The 26,437-nt window shown below is 39.8% G+C and overlaps 2 protein-coding genes across 8 annotated transcripts in view; one reads left to right on the forward strand and one right to left on the reverse strand.

The window, feature by feature from the left end:
* Positions 1 to 16,449, reverse strand: part of KLHL24 (kelch like family member 24) — a 39,941-nt gene extending 23,492 nt beyond the window's left edge. Inside the window, exons 1-4 of one of the 7 annotated variants that reach the window (XM_055409476.2) lie at positions 16,297 to 16,449; positions 11,623 to 11,756; positions 10,213 to 10,254; positions 6,721 to 7,701 (exon numbers count right to left, since the gene is read on the reverse strand). In XM_055409476.2, coding sequence (XP_055265451.1) covers positions 6,721 to 7,640 — 920 coding nt within the window. In that variant the 5' untranslated portion in view covers positions 7,641 to 7,701; positions 10,213 to 10,254; positions 11,623 to 11,756; positions 16,297 to 16,449. Of the gene's footprint in view, positions 1 to 6,720; positions 7,702 to 10,212; positions 10,255 to 11,622; positions 11,757 to 15,722; positions 15,943 to 16,260 lie in introns of those variants that run through there. The other 6 variants (XM_088838734.1, XM_088838723.1, XM_055409487.2 and 3 more) reach the window with 6 other exon arrangements.
* Positions 16,450 to 22,542: 6,093 nt separating this feature from the next.
* The window catches only part of KLHL6 (kelch like family member 6), a 121,980-nt gene continuing 118,085 nt past the window's right edge, over positions 22,543 to 26,437 (forward strand). The window contains exons 1-2 of the mRNA XM_055409590.2: positions 22,543 to 22,771; positions 22,908 to 22,990. The gene's annotated coding sequence lies outside the window, so the exon portion shown is untranslated. The remainder of the gene's footprint in view (positions 22,772 to 22,907; positions 22,991 to 26,437) is intronic.

Below are 26,437 nucleotides of genomic sequence, written 5' to 3' on the forward strand. Positions count from 1 at the left end.
CAACCTATAAATGGTTTTTAAACTTGGAAAACCTCAAACTTTCACATGAAAGAAATGCAAATCAAGATCATGGGACACATGCTCAATATTAGAGAAACGCAAATCAAAACTACAATGAGATATCACCTCACACTGGCAGAATGGCTATCCTCAAAAAATTTACAAACAAGAAATGCTGGAGAGGGTCTGGAGAGAAGGGAACCCTCCTACACCGTTGGTGGAAATGTAAATTGGTACAGCCACTATGGAAAACAGTATGGCAGTTCCTTGAAAAACTAAAAATAGAGCTACTATATGACCCTGCAATCCCACTCCTGGGCATATATCCAGAGAAAAACATGATCTGAAAGAATACATCCAACCCAATGTTCATTATATAGTAACTAATTATTAGACAAGAGTAGTAGGAAGTAATAGAAGAAACAACAATTAACAACATTGTTAATCGACTATTCACCAATACAAACTAAAGTTTAAAGCTTGAGCAAAAAAAATTATGGGATACAAATTTTCACTTTTCCAGAGTAGCAAAAATTTACAAAAACTATTAAAATACTGTATAAGGAAAGGAGTAAAGAAATAGGGATTTTCATATTTTTTGGAAAAGTATAAATTGGAAGTCAATTTTTACAATACCTTGCAAATTTTTAAAAATGCACATATCTTATGACTGAGTGATTTCACTTCTAGTATTTATGCTATAATTTATCAGATATATGTAAAAGAATATTCACTGAGCACTGTTTGCAATGAAAAAAATCTAGAAACAACTTAAATGTACAACATTAACAGATGGATTAAATAATTTATGGTATCCATAAATGTGAGACTATACAACTCTTAAAAAGAGTGAATTTCAAATTTTCCATAATGAAGAGTTAAAAAAAAAAAGGAATGAAGACCTATATGTGCTAATATAAAAGAAACTCCAAGATATTTTTAGGAGATAAAAATAAGGTATACTACCATCTGTATAAAAAATAGTAGGGACACGTGTACACACAGAGACAGACACACACACACTTCTGTATACAAAGACTATTTTTAAAAAGAGTGAAAAAAACCCCCTTTGGGGATGAAAGGGTTATATATATACTGATATATCAAGGGTCAGGTAGAGGGAGACTCTGACATTACACAGTACTTTAATATAAAAATGCATTCAAAATAACAATGAACTAACATGTATAAAAATGGTAGACTATGAATCCAATATAGCAGATTATCACTTAACAGAAACTGAAACAGAAACTCAGAACATTGAATTCTAAAATATTATTTCTTTAAAAATAATCTTGGTCTTCTCGTTGATTTATTCAATAAGAATTTGAACCCTGTCCTCATTATGGCAATAGGTTCCTATTTTTATTATGTATTAACTGCTTATTAGACAAGAGTAGTAGGAAGTATTAGAAGAAACAAGTACTTAATTAACCAAATCCAAACTCAAAATGATGAATTTATTAGATTATAGCTATCTCTATTGTTTAGTGGAGTGTTGCAGATTTTTTCCGTAGATATGAACAATTTATACTTAAACCACTTGATAGCAAGCATTTATGTCTCTCAAACTGTATTTCCTACTCTGTAAAAGTATACTGCAAATTTTAAATGTATATTGATTATCCATGAAACTAGCAATAATTTTTATAAGCATTTTTGTGTCCAACACTAGACTATGCATTTTCACATAGTAGTTCTAATCCTCACAACAATCCTACAGGGTAGATGGTATTATGTTTATTTTACAGATGAGGAAGCTGACACATAGAGAAGTTAAAGTGCTGTGTCCAGTGTCACAGAATTAACTAGTTATGCTGAGGTAGGTTGTAGTTCAGGTCTCTCTGATTCTGAAGCCAGTACCCTTAACGCATCATGAAGCTTGCACAAGGTGTTTACTAAAAACGTATTATACCTTAGTATAGAAATTTAAAGTTGCATAACATATATTAATAAAAACAACTATTCCTAAGCTTTTTACTTCTGTGATAGGTCTCCACTACTTTCTCTTTATGGACCCAGGGTTAACAACTGGCAATACTGATTAGCAAAGCTTTATGGTTTTATGTCCTATGTCCTCTTTCTAGAAAACTGCCATCACACTCTTTTTTTCGTTTTTAAATTTTTTTCATACTGTTTTTAATACAGTGTATCTTGGGATTTTCTCTGTCATTTAAGAGATACATGAGTATATACAGGTGTCACTGTCCAGTATGGCTTGAGCTCTGGAGAATACTTGGCACACAATAAACACTAAAGAAATACTGGATGCTGTGAGAGTATAACCTAACTATACAGTGGTGGGTTTGGACTGTCATCGTCCTAATCAAGAGCTAATCTTTATATCACTAATGGTAGAACAACCAGTTATGCTGTCTTTCTCCTAATGTGATGCAATGTGATACATACATTACCTAGAATGAATTCTAGCAAAAAAGTATTTAACTATTCACCATCGAGCTGAAGCTAACTTTCAGTTTCCAGGAAACAGCTAAATGCAGCTAAGTGATATCACAATGAAGTGACCAGACTAATACACATCGTGGAGTATTTTTCTGGACAAGCTGCCCATGAACAAGTAAGATTCATGAAAAACAAACTGCTTTGGAATAAAAGACTTCATGGAAATAAGCAGATGCAAAGTAAACTGAATGATCCTGTATTAGTACTGGACTGAATTCAGGTTCATTAAAGAACAGCTTGGAAAAGACTGAGGAAACATGAATATGGACTGGATATTAAATATTATGAAAGAATTATTTTTAACTGTGAGATTTATTTTGCCTATGTTATTGTTTTAAAGATGCATCTTCAAATAAAGCTGATCGCCGAAGAACTGATGCTTTTGAACTGTGGTGTTGGAGAAGACTCTTGAGAGTTTCTTGTACTGCCAGGAGATCCAATCAGTCCGTTCTAAGGGAGATCGATCCTGGGTGTTCATTGGAAGGACTGATGCTAAAGCTGAAGCTGCAATACTTTGGCCACCTCATGCGACGAGTTGACTCACTGGAAAAGACTCTGATGCTGGGAAAGGTTGGGGGCGGGAGGAGAAGGGGACTACCGAGAATGAGATGGCTGGATGGCATCACCGACTCTGTGGACATGAGTTTGAGTGAACTCCGGGAGTTGGTGATGGACAGGGGGGCCTGGCGTGCTGTGATTCATGGGGTCGTGGAGAGTCGGACACGACCGAGCGACTGAACTGAACTATACATATTATTTTTTAAAAAAACATTGGCTGAATGATGGAATAAATGAATGAATTAATGAAAAAGCCTGGGGTGGAGATATAGTTTTCATAGTCAATAGTAAGCATGTTAATCAAAACCATGAGAATAGATGTGATCATCTAGGAAACTATCAAGGCAAGACAACGAGTTGTGAACCAAGAGAATATCAACATTTCAAACAAAGAACTAACAAACTGAAAAAGAGTACTGAAGAGGACCATGAGGGAAATTGTACTCCTGAAGCTATCAGAAGAGAGTTTCAAGAAGGATTTAAGCAATTAAAAATGTCAGATCTGAAAGAGAGATCAAGGTGAATAAAGACTGAAAAGAGGCTGCTGCTGCTGCTAAGTCGCTTCAGTCGTGTCCGACTCTGTGCGACCCCATAGACGGCAGCCCACCAGGCTCCCCCGTCCCTGGGATTCTCCAGGCAAGAACACTGGAGTGGGCTAACAAAGAACAAATAGATGACCTGACTGAGAGGAGTTTCAGTAGAGTGACTGGAGAAGTCAGAATGAGCTGTAGTTGAAGAAGTGAAGATGTCACTTCTCTTACAAAGAAGTTTGTAGTTTTTCAGAAAGATGAGAACCTCTACAAAGAATACATATTGTTCAGATAAGGAAATTCCTAGTGATTAGTACTAACATGTAGTAATAGATAAGTGGAGGACAGAATATAAAGGACAGGTGATAGCAGAGTTGTACAATAAAGCATTCCTTTTTAGAGTTCTCACATAATTCATAAAATATAAAATTTATATAAAATAAATATCTCCTATTATAATAGTCTAAAAATTTAATATAACTACAGCTTGATTTTTTTTCTACTAGTCCCCTAGAGAAAAGTGGTATCATAATCTTATATATACAGATGTGTTTCACTGTATGAAATGGATTGGTTCCCTTAAAAATAGGATGTAGAATTGTATTTTTGTAAATTGAATAACTAAGAAAATCAGAAAATTCTCTAATTATAATCTGATTCTAATTACCTTTAGGCTGCACTCTGATTTCATTCTGGTCATATCTTTATAAGTAATTTTAATATAAATAATTTTGATTCTACAGCACATATTTTTTGGTTTCTATTCTAATCCTACTCCAAGTACTAGAAGATATTGGGTATAGGTACTATTAACCATGTTTGACCCCAAACCATTCTGTCTGCCACAGGGGATTATGTTTGGAAACATATACAACTTTCCCCTTGGAGAGATACAGTCTGTCCAGAAAAGTTCTGGAACAGCCCCAAAGCTGTTTAGTTTTCCTAATTAATACATTTAAGAACTCTGGTCTTTCACATTCTTAAGCTCAGCTGAAGTCTCTTACCAGTCCTGAAAACAAATTTTAAAAAATCAGTATATTTTATAGAATAAAATTGTAGTTTTTTGTTCTTTGTTAAAAGACTAGGAGTAAAATATTTCATATTTATTTCTTATAAAACAATTACTTTTAACTAAAGTCAGCTGACTTTGAAGAAAAAATGCACTCTAAACCTAATATACAAAGAAATATTACATTAATTTTTGTAATAATAGTTACTCAGTGTTGTATCCCATTTGTAAAAAAGTTCAGACTGTCAAGTACTAGAAGTTTTCTTAAAGTGGGTCATACTAACACTACACTATAGCCATAATTCTTAAAGCACTTCCTATGTACCACCTTCTATGCTAAGTACCTTAAGACTATTGCATTTAATAATTTCAACAGCGAAACCTGTGAAATAAGCACTGTTTATCATGAATCTCATTTTACTTATGAGGAAACAGATCAAATCTTATTATATCCAAACTAGTGTCGATTTTAAAGACAGGTCATAATATGCTGAATTATAATTAAAAACATGAGATCTCACAACATGCTGAATTTTAATCACATTCCAAAACACTGATAATCAAAATGCTAAAAATATGATTTAAGAGCTATGCTATAATAGATTTATAGGAAAAGTGAAGATAGTACGGGAAAATAAATACCAGTTTCACAACAATGTGAATATGTTTAGCACTATTAAACAATACAAAAATGGTTAGGATGGGAAATTTTATGTTATGTATTTTATATTACACACACCAAAAAAGTCAGCTTTGTTAGAAAAATATTTAAAAGATTCTTTACTATGTCTCACAACAGCCAATTTTTGCTTATTCACAGTAAAATGTTTAATACTATTTCTTCCATTCTTAAGGCACAGAGATTATTTTTCTATAGTTTATGAATTAAAATCTATAGGTGTTTTAAATGCGTCTTCCCTGATAGCTCAGTTGGTAAACAATCCTCCTGCAATGCAGGAGACCCTGGTTTGATTCCTGGGTTGGGAAGACCCACTGGAGAAGGAATAGGCAACCCACTCCAGTATTCTCGGGCTTCCCTTGTGGCCCTGCTGTAAAGAATCCTGCTGCAATGCAGGATACCTGGGTTCTATCCCTGGGTTGGGAAGATCCCCTGGAGGAGGGCATGGCAACTCACTCCTGTATTCTGGCCTGGAGAATTCCATGGGCTGTATAGAACATGCGGTTGCAAAGAGTCGGACACGATTGAGTGACTTTCACTTTCAAATAGTTTTAAATATAGTAACTGTGGCAATGAGAAAAGATCTGAAACCTTGATTTTATATCTAAGAATTCCCTCAATGTATACCAACTTACTTACTTGATCTCTATATTTCATGTTGTCTGTTAGGAAAAAGGTTAGTCTGTGAATACACAAATTGTGTTTTATAAGTAGAGGCAGTCCAACAAACTCTAACAAAGTCTTTAGTTACTTAACATCCAAAGGTCTTTTGGAAAAATGTGGAATAAATTTGGTACCCTATAAAGGTTAAGAACTGTGGTGCTGGAGAAGACTCTTGAGAGTCCCTTGGACTGCAAGGAGATCCAACCAGTCCATTCTAAAGGAGATCAATCCTGGGTGTTCATTGGAAGGACTGATGCTAAAGCTGAAACTCCAATACTTTGCCCACCTCATGTGAAGAGCTGACTCACTGGAAAAGAGTCTGATGCTGGGAGGGATTGGGGGCAGGAGGAGAAGGGGATGACAGAGAATGGGATGGCTGGATGGCATCACCGACTCGATGGACGTGAGTTTGAGTGAACTCCGGGAGTTGGTGATGGACAGGGAGGCCTGGCGTGCTGTGATTCATAGGGTCACAAAGAGTCGGACGTGACTGAGCGACTGAACTTAACTGAACTGACTGAAAGGTTAAGAAAAATTAGAAGATATAGGCTGAAACATGCTAGCTGCAAAGACCCTTTGCAATACCATCTCATAGCTCAGAACAACAATAACAAAAAGTGCTACTGTTGAATCTAGTCTTCATTGGGAGAAATTCTAATGAGTTATAATCCAAAACAAATCTCAAATTACATAAAGCCACATATAGATGATACATATAAAATAACTAAATGGAGATTACACTCAGGAAGCTTTAAAATATTTGAAAAAAACCAAAAACTTTTGCTAACTATGTTGTAGTTAATATGCATCAGTCTTACCTGCGTGGCCTAGTTCTTGGAGACATCATTTCATTCCCAAGTATGTGATACCGTCTTGCTTCATGCAACAACTGATAGCACTCAGGAGAATTCTGGATCAACTGGTCCACCTCAACTGTTTGAACAAAGTAGTTGGGATGCAACAGAGGGAGTCTCACATGAGTCAGGAGCTCATGTAACAGTGGTCTTCTCAGATCAACAGCGCGATAGACCCAACGCATGACAGCTTCAAAAACCATCTCCTCCTTGCCAATAACTAGTTCATCACTACAAATATAATCAATCAATTCATCTTTGTCAAGTTCAAGAAATTCTTCATGCTGGGACACATCCTCAAAAGTCTGTAATGCAAAATTCTTGCATTTTGTAAAGAGTGTTTTGAGGGAATGGGTATCAGCAAAGCGCTGGATTCCTAAGCAATTACAAGGATCAAGTTGCTCCTCCAAGAACTTGGCACATGCATCACGGAGAACACTAATCTGAAAAAGGCTTGATGTTTCAAAGAGATACTGTACATTCTCTGTAGTGATCTTCACTTTTCCAGTATAAACATACTGTAAAAAGCATTCCATAGCTTCAGCTAAAATACCATTGATCTCAACCAACATTTCTCGGCTTTCCCTGTGGTCATTACAGAACATAGCTCTGAAGTAGCTACTGCAGGCTGAGAGAACAGCTCTATGGCAAGGAAATTCTTTTCCTTCCACACAAATGATAACATCTGTGAATAAACGACTATCTCGAAATTCATTAAATATCTGGAGGATGTTTTCGGCATGGGATGATCCTGAAGAGAAGTCAAAAAACTCACGGCCTGTCAGAGATTTAGGGTCCATTTCAAAAACTTTACGCTTTGTTGCTGGTGAATCACGCACCCCGAGATCCTCTCTGTTCAGTCTTCGTCCCAATATTAGTACCATTGTTACATCAGTTGACTATATAATTGTTGAGAAATAACTGTTATAGATTTTCCTTATGTGGCTAAAAGTAAAAAAATTAAAACATTTCAATATGTAAAAAGTTTTAGTACTCCAATTACATAATTTCATTTTTATGTAAACACTACAATAAAATTACATAATCTATTTCATATAGGGTATAGAGCACTATCTCATTTTGATAAAGATAAACCCCCTAGTAGAAAGGCTACTATGTACTTTGTGAATTACTAATATATTACCTTGTTTCCCTTTTACAAACTGGGTTTCATCTACTGAAGGTAAAGCTATGTCAGAATGCTGTATGACACAGAACTTGACTACATTCAAATCTTAATATAAATACTTTTATATTTTAAAATATATTTTAAATATTTAAAATATTTTAAAATAGTGCTGCTAGAGGAAAATTCAGCTATATCTATCAATGGCCTTTAAGAGTATGTATGCTGTGTGACCATTAAGTCCCTTTCTAGCAATCTATCATAAGGAAATAATCAAGATTATATGGGAAGAGTTACCTACAGATGTTCAATGCTGTATTAATAGAAAATACTTATATCAGTGCATCCAGGCATAGAAAAAAGGAGGTATATATATTTAAATGCTAAGTGATATATCTTCTGTCTTTATTTCCCCCCAAATTTGCACTACAATGATATAGTACTATATTTTTGTATTTTTTAAAATATTATATTATTTACGCCCTGCTCCTTTTCCCTAATAAGAAACAACCTCAAGTCTCCCTCAGAAATGCTATGAATAGGTAACTGATGGGTTGAGGCACTAGACTATAGCTATCAATTGGCTTAAATTTTTAAGGCAGCTCCTTCTACTCTCTTCACTTCTCAGTAAGTTGCCATGTGATCCAAAATGTACTTGTAATTGGTTTCTGCCTCCATACATTTTTATTTTCTCAAAGTTTAATGATAATATGTTCAGAATGCAAAACAACATGCCGCAAGTACTAAGAATTTCCCTTTTGGCTAAAACGGACAAAAAAGAAACATAAATGAAAAGATGCTCTGCTTTCTGTATCTAATAATTTTACTGTATCTTGTATTTGTTATTTGGTACCTTATAGTATGTGTATCTGATAAGTTTGGGGCTAACATATTGAGTGAGTAGTATTAATGAAAGTCTTAAAATTTTATATGAGTTAAAGGTCTTTTAATGCTATTTTCAGCTTCTTAATTCCCATGGCTATTTTCCTTGATTGATGACTGCCAAGAGATCTTCCACTGCTTCACCAGAAAACACGAACAGCTATAAAATCACTAGTTATTAAAAGCATTCAACAGCAACAAGACATCTGTCCACTTCTTTGTATGGAAAAGAGACTATCTCATAGATCTGGGCTGTTTCCTTTCAAGCAACTTTTTCCTGGCTTTTTGGGCAGTCTCACTTTCTCCGGACTTACTGAGAACTTTTCCATGAACTAGTCCACAACACCATAAAATATAAACTCTTTGTTTGATGACAGACTAAATGATTTGCACAAGAATGCCTTAGGAATATGAGACACATTTCAGAGCATCTTTTCGGCTTACAGGTGTACTTCAGTAGATTTTATTTTTCCATTTTACACAAAGTATTTTAACTAGTAAAGACAAGTTTAATCACATTTCAAAATACAGTATCTAGTATAGGTTTAAGATTTATTGTAAGTGAACTAATATATAAGCAAACTAAACATAAAATTAGAATTCTTCTAAAAAATTAGCAGATATCAAAGCATTGTTATTTCCATCATGAAAAAGTAGCAAATAAGTAGGCATCTCTGGACAAAACAAGAGGAAAATGCTTGTCCCAAAGAAATGTAATAATGGAAAATAATACCTACATAATTTAGTGGATGCAAGGGTGACTGGACTCTCAACAACTGACTGCCAAAGTCAGACGATTTGTCTAGAAAAGCTAGTATCCTTCTCTTTCTCTCCTTCATCTTCTTCAGGAGCTTTATTCCTAGAGCTACACTCTCACTTGAAAGGAAGATTTTTAAGATAGATTCTTCTGGTTAAGGGTATTCTAGAGTTTACTTCCAACTGTAGAACTCATGAATGTTGTAGACCTAGTTTCACATTGTTCAGTTCAGTTGCTCAGTCGTGTCCAACTCTCTGCGACCCCATGAATCACAGCATGCCAGGCCTCCCTGTCCATCACCAACTCCCGGAGTTCACTCAAACTCATGTCCACAGAGTTGGTGATGCCATCCAGCCATCTCATTCTCTGTCGTCCCCTTCTCCTCCCGCCCCCAACCTTTCAGATTTAAAAACTACATGGTTTTGGTCTATGTTCCAGAAAAATGAATGGAGATAACTTATTTTAGTGTCCCTAGGACTGCAGAAACTGTAGACGGGAGACTGAGATCTGTAAGGATTAGAAAGGAGTGTGTCGATAGTTTATTTGGTAACAGATATGACTGTGATGCTGTCTTCCTATATGATCTTGTTCCCTGTTACTCAGGTGGTCTAAGTGACTTCTGGTTAAAGCAAAATGATTTATATTTTCTAATAACAATGCTAAGAGTTTATAAATATTATAAATATAATACCTTTTCAGCATTTGCTTGATCAAAACCCCAGTTTTTCCACACCTAAAATAAATGGAGAACAGCAACATATAAGTCAGATAGTAATTACTTCATGTATAATTGGCGTTATTTACTAATACATTGAAAAAAGGTTTTAATAGATTTCAATTTGTGACTAGAAGTTAACTTCTGCATAAAAAACCAATCCTGAATAACAATTCCTTAAAGTGAATTAAAAATTTTACTCTATACTAAAATAGTTTCCTTATCTATCCAATTCCTTTCTTGACAATTTTATCCTGCAGTAAGGTTTCTTAAATGAAAGAGGAGTAAACAATGGTGGAGTTGAGATGATGAAACATATCCTATGGTAACTCTGCACTGGATATTTGAAGAATGTCTGATAATAATATTTTACTTGAGTCTGCAGTCATTAAATAATTCTGAGTTGTTCTATCAATATTACTCAAGGCAAACAGTTCAGTCATTATAACTATGAAATCAATAAGAAAATCTCAAGTATTTTGGGAAATTCAGGAAAAAACATTTCAGTTTTTAATTGTTATCTAGATTATCCATACAGAATAATTATGCTTATCAAATAATTATATCTTTTAGGATATAAATGTATACTTCTTCTGTTTTGTTGATCCTATGGACTCTAGTACCTGTAGAAATCAACCAATTCAGCACAACTCTCTGTGTGTATGTTGAAAAGAAAGACAGGAATGCTTCTGAGAAAATACTGGAACCTTGAACTGTGCACAGAATACCAACGATATTTAAATACAAGTACTTCTGGTTTCTGGCCTAGATATTTATAAATAGAACTCATAAATTCTTAACAAGTTTAGACAAATTCAAACGTTGATCCCCAAAACCAAGATACATACTACTGATTTTTTTCTGCATGTATAAAAAACACTTTATCTCTATACTTGAATTAAGCTTTGATTGTGAAGTGAATGTTACCTTGCTTGATTCCTTATTTGCAGAAGTCAGTCTAACTTGTGTGTACTTTGGTAAACAATGTCAACTTGGTCAAAATAGGGGATTGTTAAGTCTTAGCTAAGTAAGTTTTTTTCCCCAAGAAGACAATAAAATCCTGAGCCTACTCAAGTCAATTCAAGAAACAATTCTAGAGAGCCTACCCCTCAGTCTGGCACTGGGGTGGTGAATATCAGATTCAGATCCAATTTTAGATGCTGTGGAATAGGCTAAGATTAGAATCTAACAAGAACTCAAAAGATTGATACTAAAATAGATTTAAATTCTCAGTGTTTCTCTTGCAGAAAACAAATTGTTTCTGGTAGAGTGCAAACTGGAATAGATTCTCTCATGACTGATCTAGTCTAGAATTATACCTTAAGGAGTAGAAGGGCAAGGCAATTCACCTGGGTATTTTCTGGAAGGTTTTTAGGTAATACTTACCAACCTAATAATTAAGGGCAGGGGACAGAGGAGGTCAGTGTACAAAGTCCAAAGGAGATATATAGTATCAGAACTGATCTTAGAACGTGGTTGTACTGCAATCAAGCTTATTTTTCCTTTAGAATGCACGAACCCTATACAAAGAAAGAAGTTACTATCAGCCTTAAAATAGTATGGATTAGTGAGGGGATTACAAAGACTAATAAATTCCAGATGGCAAAGGAAACCAACAGTTTTGACTAACATGGTCCAACAACCTGTGGTAATGAACTGCTACCACTAGCTACATGCTATGCTCCACACTACTCCCATTTTCTTAAACTGAACTCTAAGTGAACAGCAACACAGCAGACAGCAAAAAGACTAATGAATAAAAGGTTTATCTTTAAAAATATACAGTAGCTCAACAGGAGGAAAGTCAGAAAATGCTGTAACATGTAAATTCGTTATTTAAAAATAACTAGAAAACCGGATTTAACATCGAACTATCTGAAACCAAGCAGTTTTTTCACCCCATTTTCTCAAACGCTGATTTATTTGAACCATTCCATTTAACGACCACTTTTTAAAAACTGTAAATTTATACTCTTAAATTTTCAACTTAAAACTTTACTCTTGGAGTAGTGGTTCTCGAAACAAATTTTACAAATGCAACATTTAAAGTCCAGTCTTCAAGCTGTTATTTTCAACATTTCTATTTTTCTTATGAAACCACCAATAACATATTTACACACCATACAATACCAGAAACGAACAAAAGCTTTACATTTCTTTGTCTAGAATGATACCAAGTTATCATCCCTTGTTTACATGAACCTCAAATAGTCAATACATTATTACTTTGATTAATGAGAGAAAGAGAAATAAAAGGTATCCAAAGATGAAAAATTTAGGAGTGTTTAAACAGTGTGTCAGACTAAACAATTATGGTTCTATAACTGAAAAAAGAATACTGTCTTCTCTCAAATCATAGAACAAAAAAATTTAATTTCTCCATTCACTGTTTTTCTCCCTTGATTTAAAACTTTTGGCTATTAATATTTCCAAACCCTCAAAGGAAGAAAAAAAATTGTTAATCATCAGACATCATACCTGGTATAAAGCTATCCTACCAAACCTACTTGTCATGTAAGCTTCAATGTCTTTGGTTTTATCTTGTTAGAAACATACTTCCTTTAGGTATCTAATGCATTGTTTTATTTTAAAATCTTAAGACCTATAGATATAAAATATAGTTATGTTTTCTTTTAGCAAAAGTGTTTTTGGTTCTTTTAGAATTAATTAAATCTGCAAGGACACCACCCGGTACTCTCACTTGAACAAGTTTGAGATCCAACCTTTTAACATGGCTGCCCTATGTACAAAAGCACTTTTAAGTTGGTGATTTTTATCTACCTTGTGGTAACAAATGATTTGCAGAAGTATGTTTTAGAAAGCACTAAGAGCAAAGCCTAATGACTTTTAGACATCAATTTAGTAGACTTTAACATGTGCCAAATGCTAAAAAATGGTAGCCCTTAAGTGATAAATTTAGGCAGAGTGACAAACTCTTTACTTTAAAAAAATCTAGCTTAGCTATTGTTCTTAACAGGAGAAAGAATAAAGGTTTCAAATTGTCAACAATTGTCAAGTGGCCATATACTCTGTTTCAGTCAAAACAGAAATAGAATCATATAAAATATATATGCTTATATATTTCATATACTTATGAGGATATACTAGGATATTTTATTTACATTTTTATACAGTTCATACCTATTTATTGAAAAAGGATGTCCCAAATTCCTAGGTAAGAAAAAAAGTATATACAAAAATAACTGCAGTCCCTCATTTAATAAATAGTATTTTTTGTTTTTCATAGGCTTGACCTTTGGGTTTTAAGTAAATGGCAGAAAAAACAAGGAAGCTAAAACAATGTTTTCTGAAAAGGCATTAAGTAGTTTTAGCAACTTGGACAAAAGCCAAAAAAGTTTAAAGCTGATAGTAAGCTCCAACTCAGAATATTATTTCTTCTTCCTGTTTAGAGACTCAGTCACAGGCTTTGTCTGGATAAGAAGGCTAATGAGTGGTGGTTTTATTTTTTATAAAGGTTAGAGGTTTGCATCCTGTACTTATTTAGAAATGTTAAATGCCTTCAATGCACAAGCGATGAGGCAGTTCAGGATCACAGAGGCTGCTCCTTTTGGTGTAGCCATTCCAACTTGAATTTTAAAAATAAATTAAGAATGCATAACCAATGAGAACTATTCAAATGCAATTCTTTTTTCACCCAAGGAACTCAATCTACCTTGTATAGAAATGCACTTTCTTGAGTGAATTCCTACAGACTTATAGGAAAAAAAATCTGATAAAACCCTGGTATCCTATTAAAACAGATTAGGAAAACCTCATCTTCAACACACTGTGGCTAAAACAACTGTTTTTGTAGATTTTATAACTGTCATCATAGAAGAGTGAACTATGATGTTTGTTTCCGCAAACAACTCATCTAAACCCGGGTACAGAAGAATTCACTTTCTGGAGGGGGTGGGAGAGGATATCATCAAGCTATCTTTGTTTTCAAATTTTAAACTTTTTATTTTGTATTGGGGTACAGCCGATTGACAAAAAGTTGTGGTAGTTTCAGGTGAACAGAAAAAGGACTCAGCCATACAAAGCTATCTTTTTAAAAAAACAATTCTAATTTCACATTTTAGGTGACAAGAGGCAGATTTTTAATCTATTTTCCGTACTTAACAAAAACCAACCTCGCTGGTGGGCCTAAACGGTCTTAGGTGCAAATACTAAAGACACGATTTTTAAGCTGTTCAAGACAGCAAATGATTAATCATTAAACTCCACTAAAATTAACTCAGGAAGAGTCAATCTGCCTTGTGAGGTACTCTAAAATGTGGTGTTAGGGTGCTGTGATGGAGAAGACAATGGCAAGCCACTCCAGTACTCTTGCCTAGAAAATCCCATGGATGGAGGAGCCTGGTAGGCTGCAGTCCGTGGGGTCGCTAAGGGTCGGACACGACTGAGCGACTTCACTTTCACTTTTCACTTTCACACATGGGAGAAGGAAATGGCAACCCACTCCAGTGTTCTTGCCTGGAGAATCCCCGGGACGGGGGAGCCTGGTGGGCTTCCGTCTATGGGGTCACACAGAGTCGGACACGACTGAAGTGATTTAGCAGCAGGGTGCTGTGAAAGTCGCTCAGCCGTGCCGGACTCTTTGCGACCCCATGTAGCCTGCCAGGCCTCGGGCCAGAATACTGGAGTGGGCAGCCGGTCCCTACTCCAGGGGATCTTCCCAACCAAGGGATCGAATCCAGGTCTCCGGCGTTGCAGGCGGCCCCTTACGGTCTGAGCCACCAGGAAAGCGCTATTTAAACCTAGTTTAAAGAACAGGGAAACACTAATTCGCCTGAGGGCTCTTTCCACCATCTGGACGGACTAGGGGACCGAGTTAAAGAAGGTTAATTATTCGGTCCTCCGCGGGCCCCAGAACTGCCTACAAGCTCAGACAGGAGCCGTGGCGGCCACCCAACGATGGCTGGGCAGCCGGTCCTCGCGCCGGTAGCCTCGGGCGCCGAAGCGCGCGCCGCCGGCGGCTCCGCTCGGGCCTCAGCTGCCGAAGAGGCAAGCGCGCGCTCCCGCGTGTCCTCCAGATCACCTTCAGCGGGGCGGGGAATAACGGCCTGGGCACGTCCACCCAGCGACAAGACACCCGCCAATAAACACGCGGAAGCCGCCCCGTCGTCCCGCCCTCAAGCACCCGCACCGCCCCAATCCTCGCGGCCTTAAGTCTTCACCCCGAGAGTCCAGAGCCTGGGGGCGGGGCCGTTACGAACTAAATTAAGAAACCCAGGCCTCGAGTGGTGGGAAGGCGGCGAGGTTAGGCGGGGACTCCCGTCAGCGGCTCCCCCGCTCCCCCGCCCGCCTCGGCTCCCGGAGGACTGTCGTTCCAGGGCCCGGATCCCGGCGCGGGCCCCGCGGCGAGCAGTGGTAAACAAAGGCTCCCGAGCGGTGGGGGCGGGGATAACGGTCAGGTGACGGCGCCGAGCACGTTTCGCAACCGCTTTAATAGGATTTCTCTGGCCCCCAGCCCTGAGACCCACCTTGACCTCGTCAGTCCTCCCAGTCCGGAACAAACTGTCGCCCCCGCCAAACGCGAAGGCTTGATTTCAGACCTCTGCATTCTCAGCGCTTCCTTCGGTTAAAGAAGAGCAGCGCTCCGTTCGAAGCCCATCCGCAACATGCAAGACCCCGCTCCCCGGCCCTGTCCGCTAGCTGCCCCCAGTCCCGCAGGCGGCGGGGTGACCGACCCGCACCTGCTACCCCCGGCCCCAGAGCCCATGCCCCTCCCAGCCCGCCCCCGGCGGGCGCGCCGGCAGCGTCGCAGTTCCGGGGCGGTAATGCCAGCCTTTCAGTGCCCTTCCTTTCAGGGTGTCTTTACGGAACCTGGGCTGAAGACCCCCAGGAGAGTCCCAGAGACCCCCTCGCCCCAAACGAGGGCCCTGCAGTCCCAGCCGCGATCTCTCCTCAGACCCTCCTCTGGCTTCGAGAGACCGGCGGCCGTTGGCTTCCCTCCTGCAGACACCCCCGTAGGCGTGACCTGGGCCGCCCCTCCGCCCCCGGCTCTGGCCCGTTCCTCGCCTTTCGGTCAGTCCCGGATCTGTCATCCCCGGGTACCTCTCGGCGAAGGCTGGAAAAGGCCAGCAGCAGTGGCCAACAGCGGCGGCCCCCGCGGTCCCTTAGCAGCCGGCGGCGCAGCGCTCTCTACAGCGCCGGCGTCTCCTGGAGCCACCAGCCCTTCCACAGCTCACAACAAAGGAAGCATGTGACCGCCCCGGCCAAAACACTGAGCGTCACGCACCTCTGGCCAATCCGAGGGGGCGCCTCCGTCCCGGGGCACCCTGGGAGATGTAGTCCCCATTCCTGGGGTAGCCGCTCGGCCGCTAGGATTTCCCTCTATAGTTAGGGTGTCGGGTACGAGGCTTAACAAGATCCGATCCAAGGGCTGCTGATTCAGAAACAGTTTTAGGTAGATATAGGTTAAGGAAATACATACGTCTTAGGAGACTTGTGGGAAACTCAGGTGTTTATTGCCACGTCCCAAGGCAAAAACGCATAACCAAGAGTTTTCAGAACCCTAGATTTTGGGGGACTACGCACAGAGATATTTTCATTTGACCCTTTGGTATACAATCGGGAAATATGAGGACCTGAGAAGTGGAAGGGACTAGAACCCCGGTAGCTAGACAGTGCAGGGAAACCAAATTTCTCTGTGAATCTGTTACAGGCACCTGTGTCATTCTGGGTTGCTGTTGTTTAGTAGCTAAGTTCTGTCCGACTCTGCGACCGCGTGGACTGCAGATTGCCAGGCTTTGCCCTCCACTATCTCCCCAGAGTTTGCTAAAATTCATGTCCATTGAATTGGTGATGTTATGAAACCATCTTATCGTCTGCTGCCCTCTTCTCCTTTTGCCTTCAGTCTTTCAAGGCATAGAGTCTTTTCCAGTGAGTTGGCTCTTCCCAACAGGTGGTCAAAATATTGGAGCTTCAACATCAGTCCTTCCAATGAATATTCAGGATTGATTTCCTTTATGATTGGTTTGATCTCCTTGATGTCCAAGGGACTCTCAGTAGTCTTCTCCAGTACCACAATTTCAACACCCCCATCAAAAAATTCTGATGCTGGAAAAGATTGAGGGCAGGAGGAGAAGGGGGCAACAGAGGATGAGATGGTTGGATGGCATCATTGACTCAACGGACATAAGTTTGAGCAAACTCTGGGAGATAGTGAAGGACAGGGAAACCTGGCCTGCTGCAGTCCTTGGGGGTCGCAAAGAGTCAGACACAACTGACTGACTAAACAACAACAATAGCCTTCTTTATGCTCCAGCGCTCACATTGTGTAGATGACTACTGGAAAAACCATAGCTTTGGCTATACTGACCTTTGTTGGCAAAGATTACATTTTTATTTTAAACTCATGTGCAAATCAAAGTTATCACAAATCCCTGTTTTCTGAAGCAGGTGCTCCAAAAGACATTATTTTGTCTTTTTGTTTCTGCAAATATTTTTTTTTCAAAGTTGAGTACATCTCCAAATTTTGAAACGTTTAACTAGTTTTTGGTTTCTGATATCAGAATTACAATTTCTCTCTCTCCCTAAGGGCTTCCCTGATAGCTCAGTTGGTAAGGAATCTGCCTGCAATTCAGGAGATCCAGGTTTGATTCCTGTGTCAGGAAGATCCGCTGGAGAAGGGAACAGCTACCCACTCCACTGAGAGCCGAAGAATTGATGCTTTTGAACTGTGGTGCTGGAGAAGACTCTTGAGAGTCCCTTGGACTTCAAGGAGATCCAACCAGTCCATTCTAAAGGAGATCAATCCTGGGTGTTCATTGGAAGGACTGATGCTAAAGCTGAAACTCCAATACTTTGGCCACCTCATGCGATGAGCTGACTCACTGGAAAAGAGTCTGATGCTGGGAAGGATTGGGGGCAGGAGAAGAAGGGGACGACAGAGAATGAGATGGCTGGATGGCATCACCGACTTGATGGACATGAGTTTGAGTGAACTCTGGGAGTTGGTGATGGACAGGGAGGCCTGGCGTGCTGTGATTCATGGGGTCGTGGAGAGTCGGACACGACTGAGCGATTGAACTGAACTGAACCCACTCCACTATTCTGGCCTGGAGAATTCCATGGACTATAGTCCACGGGGTCGCAAAGAGTCAGACAGGACAAAGCAACTTTCACTTTCTTTCTCTTCCTACTTTAGGAATATAGTCAAGACTTTGCAATTTTCACTTTCTTTCTCTTCTTTATGAATACAGTCAAGCCTTTATAAAATAAGAGGATGTGCATGTTCCAGTGAATGGAGGTGTAAATATTGATAATATAGAAGGCTTGTGTCCAGGCCTTTTAAACATGGTTTTTAATCCTCTTTTCCATCTGTTATTAAAAATGAAATTACCTACCATTTATTGAGTTTCCTTCTAAGCTGCAAACAGAGTGCTAAGTACTTTGTATATATCCTTTAATCTTCATAATAACCCAGCAAGAGAGTGTTATCCCATTTTACAGGTGAAGAAGTTAAGTCATGGAGAGGATAAGGATTTAGCACTGGTCACTCAGTCATTGTTTTTTCAAAATTAAAATGTTTTAAAAATATGTATGTATTTGATTACATTTGGGTCTTAGTTGCAGGACACAGGATCTTCACTGAGTCATGTGGGATCTTTTGTTATGGAGCATGGATTCTCTAGCTGTGTCACATGGGCTTATTTCTCTTCGGCCTGTGGGATCTTAGTTCCTCAACCAAGGGTTGAACTTGCGTCCTCTGTATTGCAAGGCAAATTCTTAACCACTGGACCACCAAGGAAGTTCCCCCAATTTTTTTTAATTATTACTTTTTATTGGAGTTTGGTTGGTTTACAATGTGTTAGTTTTTGCTGCACAGCAAAGTGAATCAGTTAGATGTATACACATATCCCCCCTTTCTTGGATTTCCTTCCCATTTAGGTATTCACAGAGGATAGAGTTCCCTCTGCTATGCAGTAGATTCTAATTAATTATCTGTTGTATACAATACATAGTAGTGTATATGTGTCAGTCCTAATCTTCCAATTCATCCCATCCTCCTTTCCCCCTTGGTATCCATAAGATTGTTCTCTACATCTGTGTCTCTATTTCTGCTTTGCAAATAAGTTCATCTGTACTATTTTTCTAGATTCTACATATGCTTGATATTATACAGTATTTGTTTTTCTCTTTCTGACTTACTTCACTCTGTGTAGCCCTATCCACGTCTCTGCCAATGGAACAGTTTCATTTCTTTTTATGGCTGAGGTCACTCAGTTATTACGTGTTGAGGGTGGCATTCACACATTTAAAAATAATTATATAAATATAGATACACAATTGTCTTTCTAAAAAGTGTATTTACAAAGTTAAATATTTTAAATCTAGTAGTGCAACAGTAGTTCTGTCTCCCATCCTTCCTCAGTTCTGATTTTCCATAGGTAACCAGTTTCAACTATTTGACTTATTCTGATATTTACATTTATCTTTCCATATGAAAGTGAAAGTGTTAGTTGCTTAGTCATGTCTGACTCTTTGCAACCCGATGAACTGCAGCCAGGCTTCTCTGTCCATGGAATTCTCCAGGCAAGAATACAGTAGTGGGTAGCCATTCCCTTCTCCAGGAGAGCTTCCTGATCCAGGGATCAAACCCAGGTCTCCTACATTGCAGGCAGATTCTTTACTGTCTGAGTCACCAAGGAATAACATATGGCTATTTCCTGTTGATGGAGGTGTCATTCCTATCCCCCATCCTTACAATATCATAAATTTATGGTTAAATAATTATTTAATGTTTATGTTATATGTGTTTATTATTGAATGATAAGATAAACAGTATACAACTTACTTTCTTGGATGGCTTTTCATTTTTCCTCGGGTAGGCAGGCAACTAAGCACCTGTGGGGCCTCACTGCCGTCACAAAGTTCCAACTCCTTGGGAGTGCATTTAGGGTTCTTCTTGATGCACCTTGCGGCCCCCTCCGCAGCCTGAAAACCAGCCTCAGTGAACTTCACATAGGACTCTTGCCCAAAGAGCTCTTGCTGTCTGTCTCTGGACCATTCCCATCTGTATCCTGCTCCCTAGGGCTCTTATGCTCTCTCCTCTCTTTCACCCCCTTTGCTAGGCTAGCTCCTGCTTTTTCTCCCAGGAGTTAGCCATATGGGTCCTGTCTTGGAAACCCTCCATTCCTCCTCATTGCCCTCTAGGCTAAATATCTCCCCTTGTCTTCCCACAGCCACTGGTCCTTACCTCCTTCGCAGCAGTTATCATACTGATTGTGTGACATCACCCTAATGCAGGAGTTAAGGGCTTTCATTCTCTGTGGACCTGAAAATCTGTGTACTGCTTATAGTCAGCCCTCCACACATCTCTGTTATCCATATCCCTACTTCCATATCCACAGATTCAACCAACCCTGGATGGTGTAGTACTGCAGTATTTACCACTGCAAACAAAAAAAAATCTGCATATAAATGGATCTTTGCAGTTCAAACCCTTGTTGTTTAAGAGTCAACTATATTTACATGCCTTTCCCAGCTGAGTACTCCCTCAAATTCCTGAAGTCAGGGATGACGGCTTATTCATTTTGTGTTGTGGTATACCTAGTAGATGTTCAGTATGTATCTGTTAACTGGCAGATGGATCTTTACTTCTGAGGTTAAGGGGACTTGAGAGGGGAAAAAAAAGTGCCTCGAGACCACTTGGGATCCACTTGAACTGATTCGCACTGCGAGGTCCTCAGATTCTCTTGGGACAGATGGCTGCGAGTTGATCAGTCACTGAGAGTGGAAGGGAGCAAGGGGACTCACAGGACAGCAGCCCCAAGAGACAGGCCAATGGGTGGGTGGGGAGCTCCTCAGGCAACCCCCAGAATAGAGGTGGTTCTGAGATTGGTAGAGGGCCCTGGGATCTATGCCTACCCTACAAATCAGTGAGCACCACCACTAGTAGCCTTGTCTTCAGGTGGGGCTGGAATAGAAGCAGAGCTGTCAAGTCCAGTGCAATCTGCTGAAACTGATTGTTACATGAGTTATTTTTATTTAAAGTTTTTTTTTAAATTTATGGCACATGTGATCTTAAGTTCCCCAGCCAGGGATTGCATCCGTGCCTCCTTCAGTGGAATCGTGGAGCCCTAATCACTAGACCACCAGGGAAGTCCCATAACACGATATATTTTATGCAGGGTTTACAATCCAGGTCAGTTTAGTCATTTGAAGGAGGCAGCTACTCAGAGTGAGGGAATCAGACAGTTTTCAGAACTGTTTCCTCTCCTTCCAGGGATATAGCATATTGCTCTTTATTCTGTCTTCTTTCACATCCCACATGGAAGCCGATATTTTACTCTCCAGAGCATTCCTGACAGCCTTTATAATTTGAAGGTGGCCAAGCATCCAGAGTTCCTCCAGCCATTTTTTATTGCACTCCAGCCTGCTCCTCTTCCCCATGCAGATGATGGTTGGGAGGCAGTAAGTCATCACTCCCTAAACATACCACACGCTTCCAGACCACCCTGCCTCTAGACCACCCTGCCTCTAGACCACCCTGCCTCTGCTCTAGGTCCCTTGCACTTGAAGTCTCTCCATCTCTAATTTAGAAGAAATATTGGTCGTCCTTTAAGGTTTAACTCTGATGCCAACTGTTCTGATCCTCTCCTCTCTCCCTCACCTGTTATGAAATTGTGCACACCTCCCACATCCTTTATAATGTGACGCTAGCACTGTATTTACACCAAGCCCTTGAATGCAACTGGATTCTTCAACCAGCTCTGTGCTTAGCACATTTGTGCCACCCCTGCAATAAAAGCCCCAGCTGCAAAGCACTGAAGAGTGAAGATTTTAGAAAGAGAGGTTTTACAAAGAGGGTTTCACAAAGAGAGAATACATGGCATCTCACATCACACAGCTCCATAACAATTCCCCTTACACATCTCTGTGGCCTCACCTGGGCTCCTGCTCAGTACCAGCTACTTCTCTTTTCCCACCCCATACCCTCTCTCTGGGGCTTTCTCCAGCCACAATCTTGGGGTTTCTCCCTCTCCATGATCTCTACAACTTTCCTCCTAGACAATCCCTTCTAGCCCTCTGCCTCCATCTCTTTTTCAGTAATTTGCTTTATTCACACTCATCAGCTTTCAAACAACAGAGTTCCATTCTTCAGAAGACACTACCGTAAATAACAAAGTATCTCAGTATGCCCCACCCCTACCCTGTTTTCCTCCACAGAGGTATTTAACACCCCAGCTCGTCTGTTACACAATACCTCCTCAGAGTGCTGAGTGAAGACATGAGTGAACACAATACACTATTTGCTCATGGCACCTAAGCCTCTCCAGTCTTGAGGCCCACCCCTCTCCCTTCTCTGGTAAGAAGAGACGTGACTCATCTCTGCAGCTCTTTTGGACGCAGAGGTCTGACTCTTTCCAGCTCTATAGTTACCAGGAAGGGTTGTCCCACTTCGGCCGAGACAGCCATAGACCACACTAGGCCAGTTAAACCTTAGTGTCAAACATAATAGCATTAGGATTTAACCAGGTAGACATAGTTGGAAAATTTTCCATTTTGAGATCCGGGAAAAGAGGTGAGTTTTCTGTCACCTGGAAAGTCAGCTCCCTACCCCTTCTCCTGAGTTTTCCTTCTGAAACAAAAGTGTTTCTTCTGGGAGTGGGGTGGGAGGGTGACAATCCTTGCTTTCTTCTGGAAACCATCTTTTACAGGTTGAAGTCAAAGGGGTGCCAGAAACTGTTACCTAGGTAGCCTTGGATCCTGTTTGTGACCAAGCTTGCCACAGCAGATGCAGGTAAGGATGACTGGTTATCACCGTGAGCCCCGCCCGGGCTCTGACTTGAGGAGACTGGAGCATACTTGCATCTCCTGGCACAGGATGCCGGACCCCGTTTGTTTCCGCCTCAAATGGCAACCCACTCCAGTACTCTTGCCTGGAGAATCCCATGGACAGAGGAGCCTGGTAGGTTAGAGTCCATGGGGTCGCAAAGAGTCGGACACAACTGAGCGACTTCACTTTTTTTTTCAAGGACATCTGATTTACACCCCTCTCTTCTTCCTTGATTACTTCCTCAGTTATGAGAATTCAGGTGGGCCCTCTGGTCTCTGAAGAAACGTGATGTTTTGGAAGCGACTCCTGCCCTGACTGCTCTAGGTAGGCCTGATTTGCCAAAGGACACCTCATAGCACCTTGTCACGTGACTTGCTGCAAAACCCTCTCAGGTATCAACACATACGGAAAGTGTCTTCTGCTTCTGGTGTCTGCCAGTTTTAAACGATGACCATAATCCCACTCAGCATCTTTTCTCAGTCACAGGTGGCTGTGAGTCCATATGGAGCTCCTGCTGCTGGTCCCAGCAGACTTTGCCTCCATCTCCAGTTTCTTGCCGCCCCATGACATTTAAGAGGCATGTATTAACTCCAACTTGATCTTCCTCTGCTGTCTCTGGCACTGTCCTTCCAAATGCCTGCAGTTTCTGACAGTGTGTCTTGTCCATCTTTGGTTCCCTTTTGCTTGATGGGCAGCCTTCCAGAAATCTTTCAGCAGGTATAAACAGGGTTGGACCTGACCACGAGTATCTGCAGCAGACGTCTCCCGTTCTTGAGAGATTCCATCCAATTTCTTAAGAAACTGTTGGCTGAGACTGGCACACCTGTCTCCAACCCAAGAATTCTCAGTTTAGTAAGTGTGCCTATCACTGTGCTCATTTTAGGCTCTGTCAGAAGCATCCGTTGTGAACAATGCAACCTCCCCAAAACCTGAATGCAGATTCCAGAGCAGTTCCCACACTCTGCTAGTCCAGGACCACCCTAATTTGTGCTATATCATTTTTCAGTCCCTTACCTAGCTTAGCACTTTGACAGTCATATTCTCTGTCTCCCTATAAAGACTTGAAATCTCAGGTATTTCCACTGGGGCTTTAGACTTGAAGAGTCTAGGTTCAAAATTTAGCTTTGTTTCTTACCAGTATATATCCTTGAGTAAATTACTTCATCTTCCTCAGTTTTCTCATCTGTAAAAAAGTGAGGATAAAATACTTACCTCATAGAATTGTTATGAAGACAAAATGAGAAAAAATATACAGTTCCTGAAATATAATAAGTGCTGAACAGCAACCAAAATTATTACTGTTATTATTATTGTCCCTTCCCCCACCAATTCTAGCTATGTCCTCAGTGCCTTGTCCTTTGCTTTAGGCAGGCAAAAGAAGGAAAGCAAGGAAGAGTGAAAGAACTTATAACCTCTATAACCTAGATTTGATAAATAAACCTGAAGAAATGAAGTGATTTTGAAAACCCAGAACCCAAAACCAGACTTTCCGAACACTCACCAGGGTCCTGTCCTCTAACTTCTTTTGTTTAGGTAAAAAAGTGGTTTACCTCTGGTCATACAATATCGAAACTCAAAAACCACTGAGATTAAACCATGGTTACCTTTGAGTTGTAGACCAAGGGACTAGGAGTAAGAGTTGAGGGAGATCTTTTTGTTTCTGTCAGTAAGTTTTGTTTTTTCTTAATTTATTTATTTTTTGCTATGCTGGGTCTTTGTTGCTGCTTTACGTTTTTCTCTAGTTGCGGTGAGCAGGGGCTATTCTCTAGTTGTAGTGCACCAGCTTTTCATTGAGGTGGCTTCTCATTGCAGAGCATGGAGTCTAAGGCATGCGGACTTGGTTATGGCACTTGGGCTCAGTACTCATGCCTCCCAGGCTCTAGAGCACAGGCTCAATAGCTGTAGCGCACAGGCTCAACAGCTGTAGCGCACAGGCTCAATAGTTGTAGAGCACAAATTTCGTTGCTCTGCAGCATGTGGGATCTTTCTGCATCAAGAGTCGAACAGTGTCTCCTGCATTGTCAGGTGGATTCTGTACCACTGAGCCACCAGGGAAGCCCCTCAATAAGCTTTTGACATTAAAAGACAAACAACTATGCACATATATACACGTTTCAAATTAAAAAAAAAAAAAGTTTTACAAAGCTTTTCCCTAACTGATGAGATTAAATTAAGCACCCTGCTAACTATTGTGCAATCTCCTTTGCTTCCAGCCCCAGATCTCTCTGTAACTGGCCTAGAAAACAGTGAGGGCGCCCAGGTCACCAGCACACAGGGACAGATCCTCTGACCCTGTTTATGACAGCATCGCAAACACATACTTAACATATTTTGGAAAGGCTGCCTGCTTCTATTACTGGTACATGAAAGTTTTGCTCCGGTAGCAAATCTCTAAATTTAGATGCTTTTCAGGATGAACTCTGAATGATCTTTGTCCCCAACACTAGTCAGGAATTGGAGGGCACCTTGCTTTTTATTTATTTGTTTAAATACCAGAGGTGATGTTTTATAATGTGAAACGTTTGAAGATTCCCATATTATTGGAAAATAAACAAACACAAGGGAGTATCTGTGATTTCTCCTTTAGGTTTCTCATAAAAATTTCACCTTGGGTTCCTTTTTTATTTCCTTGAGTGTGTAAATCATTATTGTATAATAATTATATAATTATTATATATGATTATATATATAATCATTATTATATAATTATATTATATAATAATATAATGGAATAACACATCACAATAGTACTTTGCACACTCAAGTGAAATAAAAACAAATCCAAGGTAAAAATTCTTATCCTGGTTACTCTATGGAGGTGATTAGAATGAATCCAGTTTAGGAATTTAGTTCTTGTATGTTTAGTTCAAGATGCTTAAATGTTGTCGTTTTAATTGAAGAAAAGACAATTTGACTAATGAGAGAAATTTAAAGAATGCTGAATTTAATGGAGAATCAGCTCCTTGAGAGATTGGCCCCAACAGAATATTTTTTTGTTTGTACAGTCAAACGTATTTTTGTGTGTGTACAGTACAAGGTATTTTTGTATTTATTTTAAAAATTTTACTGGTGTTTACTTGACAGTATAGTTTGATGATTTGACATACATGTATGTTGTGAAATGGTTACCCCAATCAAGCTAATAACATATTTATCACCTCAGACAGTTACTGGTTTCTTCTTTTCCTTTTTTATCACAGAAGTTTATTCTTAAATGTATAATAGATTCTAAGACAACACTTCATTCTAGCTATAGGTGGCAACGGTTATGGCAGGGAATCCAAATGTTTAAACAGGCATAGAATTAAAGCTCATCATTGCCTCGGGCACAAGGAACAACTTACTTTTTGCCAGAGTTCTAAATTCCACCTGTGATCTGGGGGCCCTTCCCTGCGGCCTTTGCTTTTAACT

The sequence above is a fragment of the Moschus berezovskii genome, chromosome 1, assembly GCF_049115385.1.
Source record: "Moschus berezovskii isolate FMDL1 chromosome 1, NW_MosBer_1.0, whole genome shotgun sequence".
NCBI lineage: Eukaryota > Metazoa > Chordata > Mammalia > Artiodactyla > Moschidae > Moschus > Moschus berezovskii.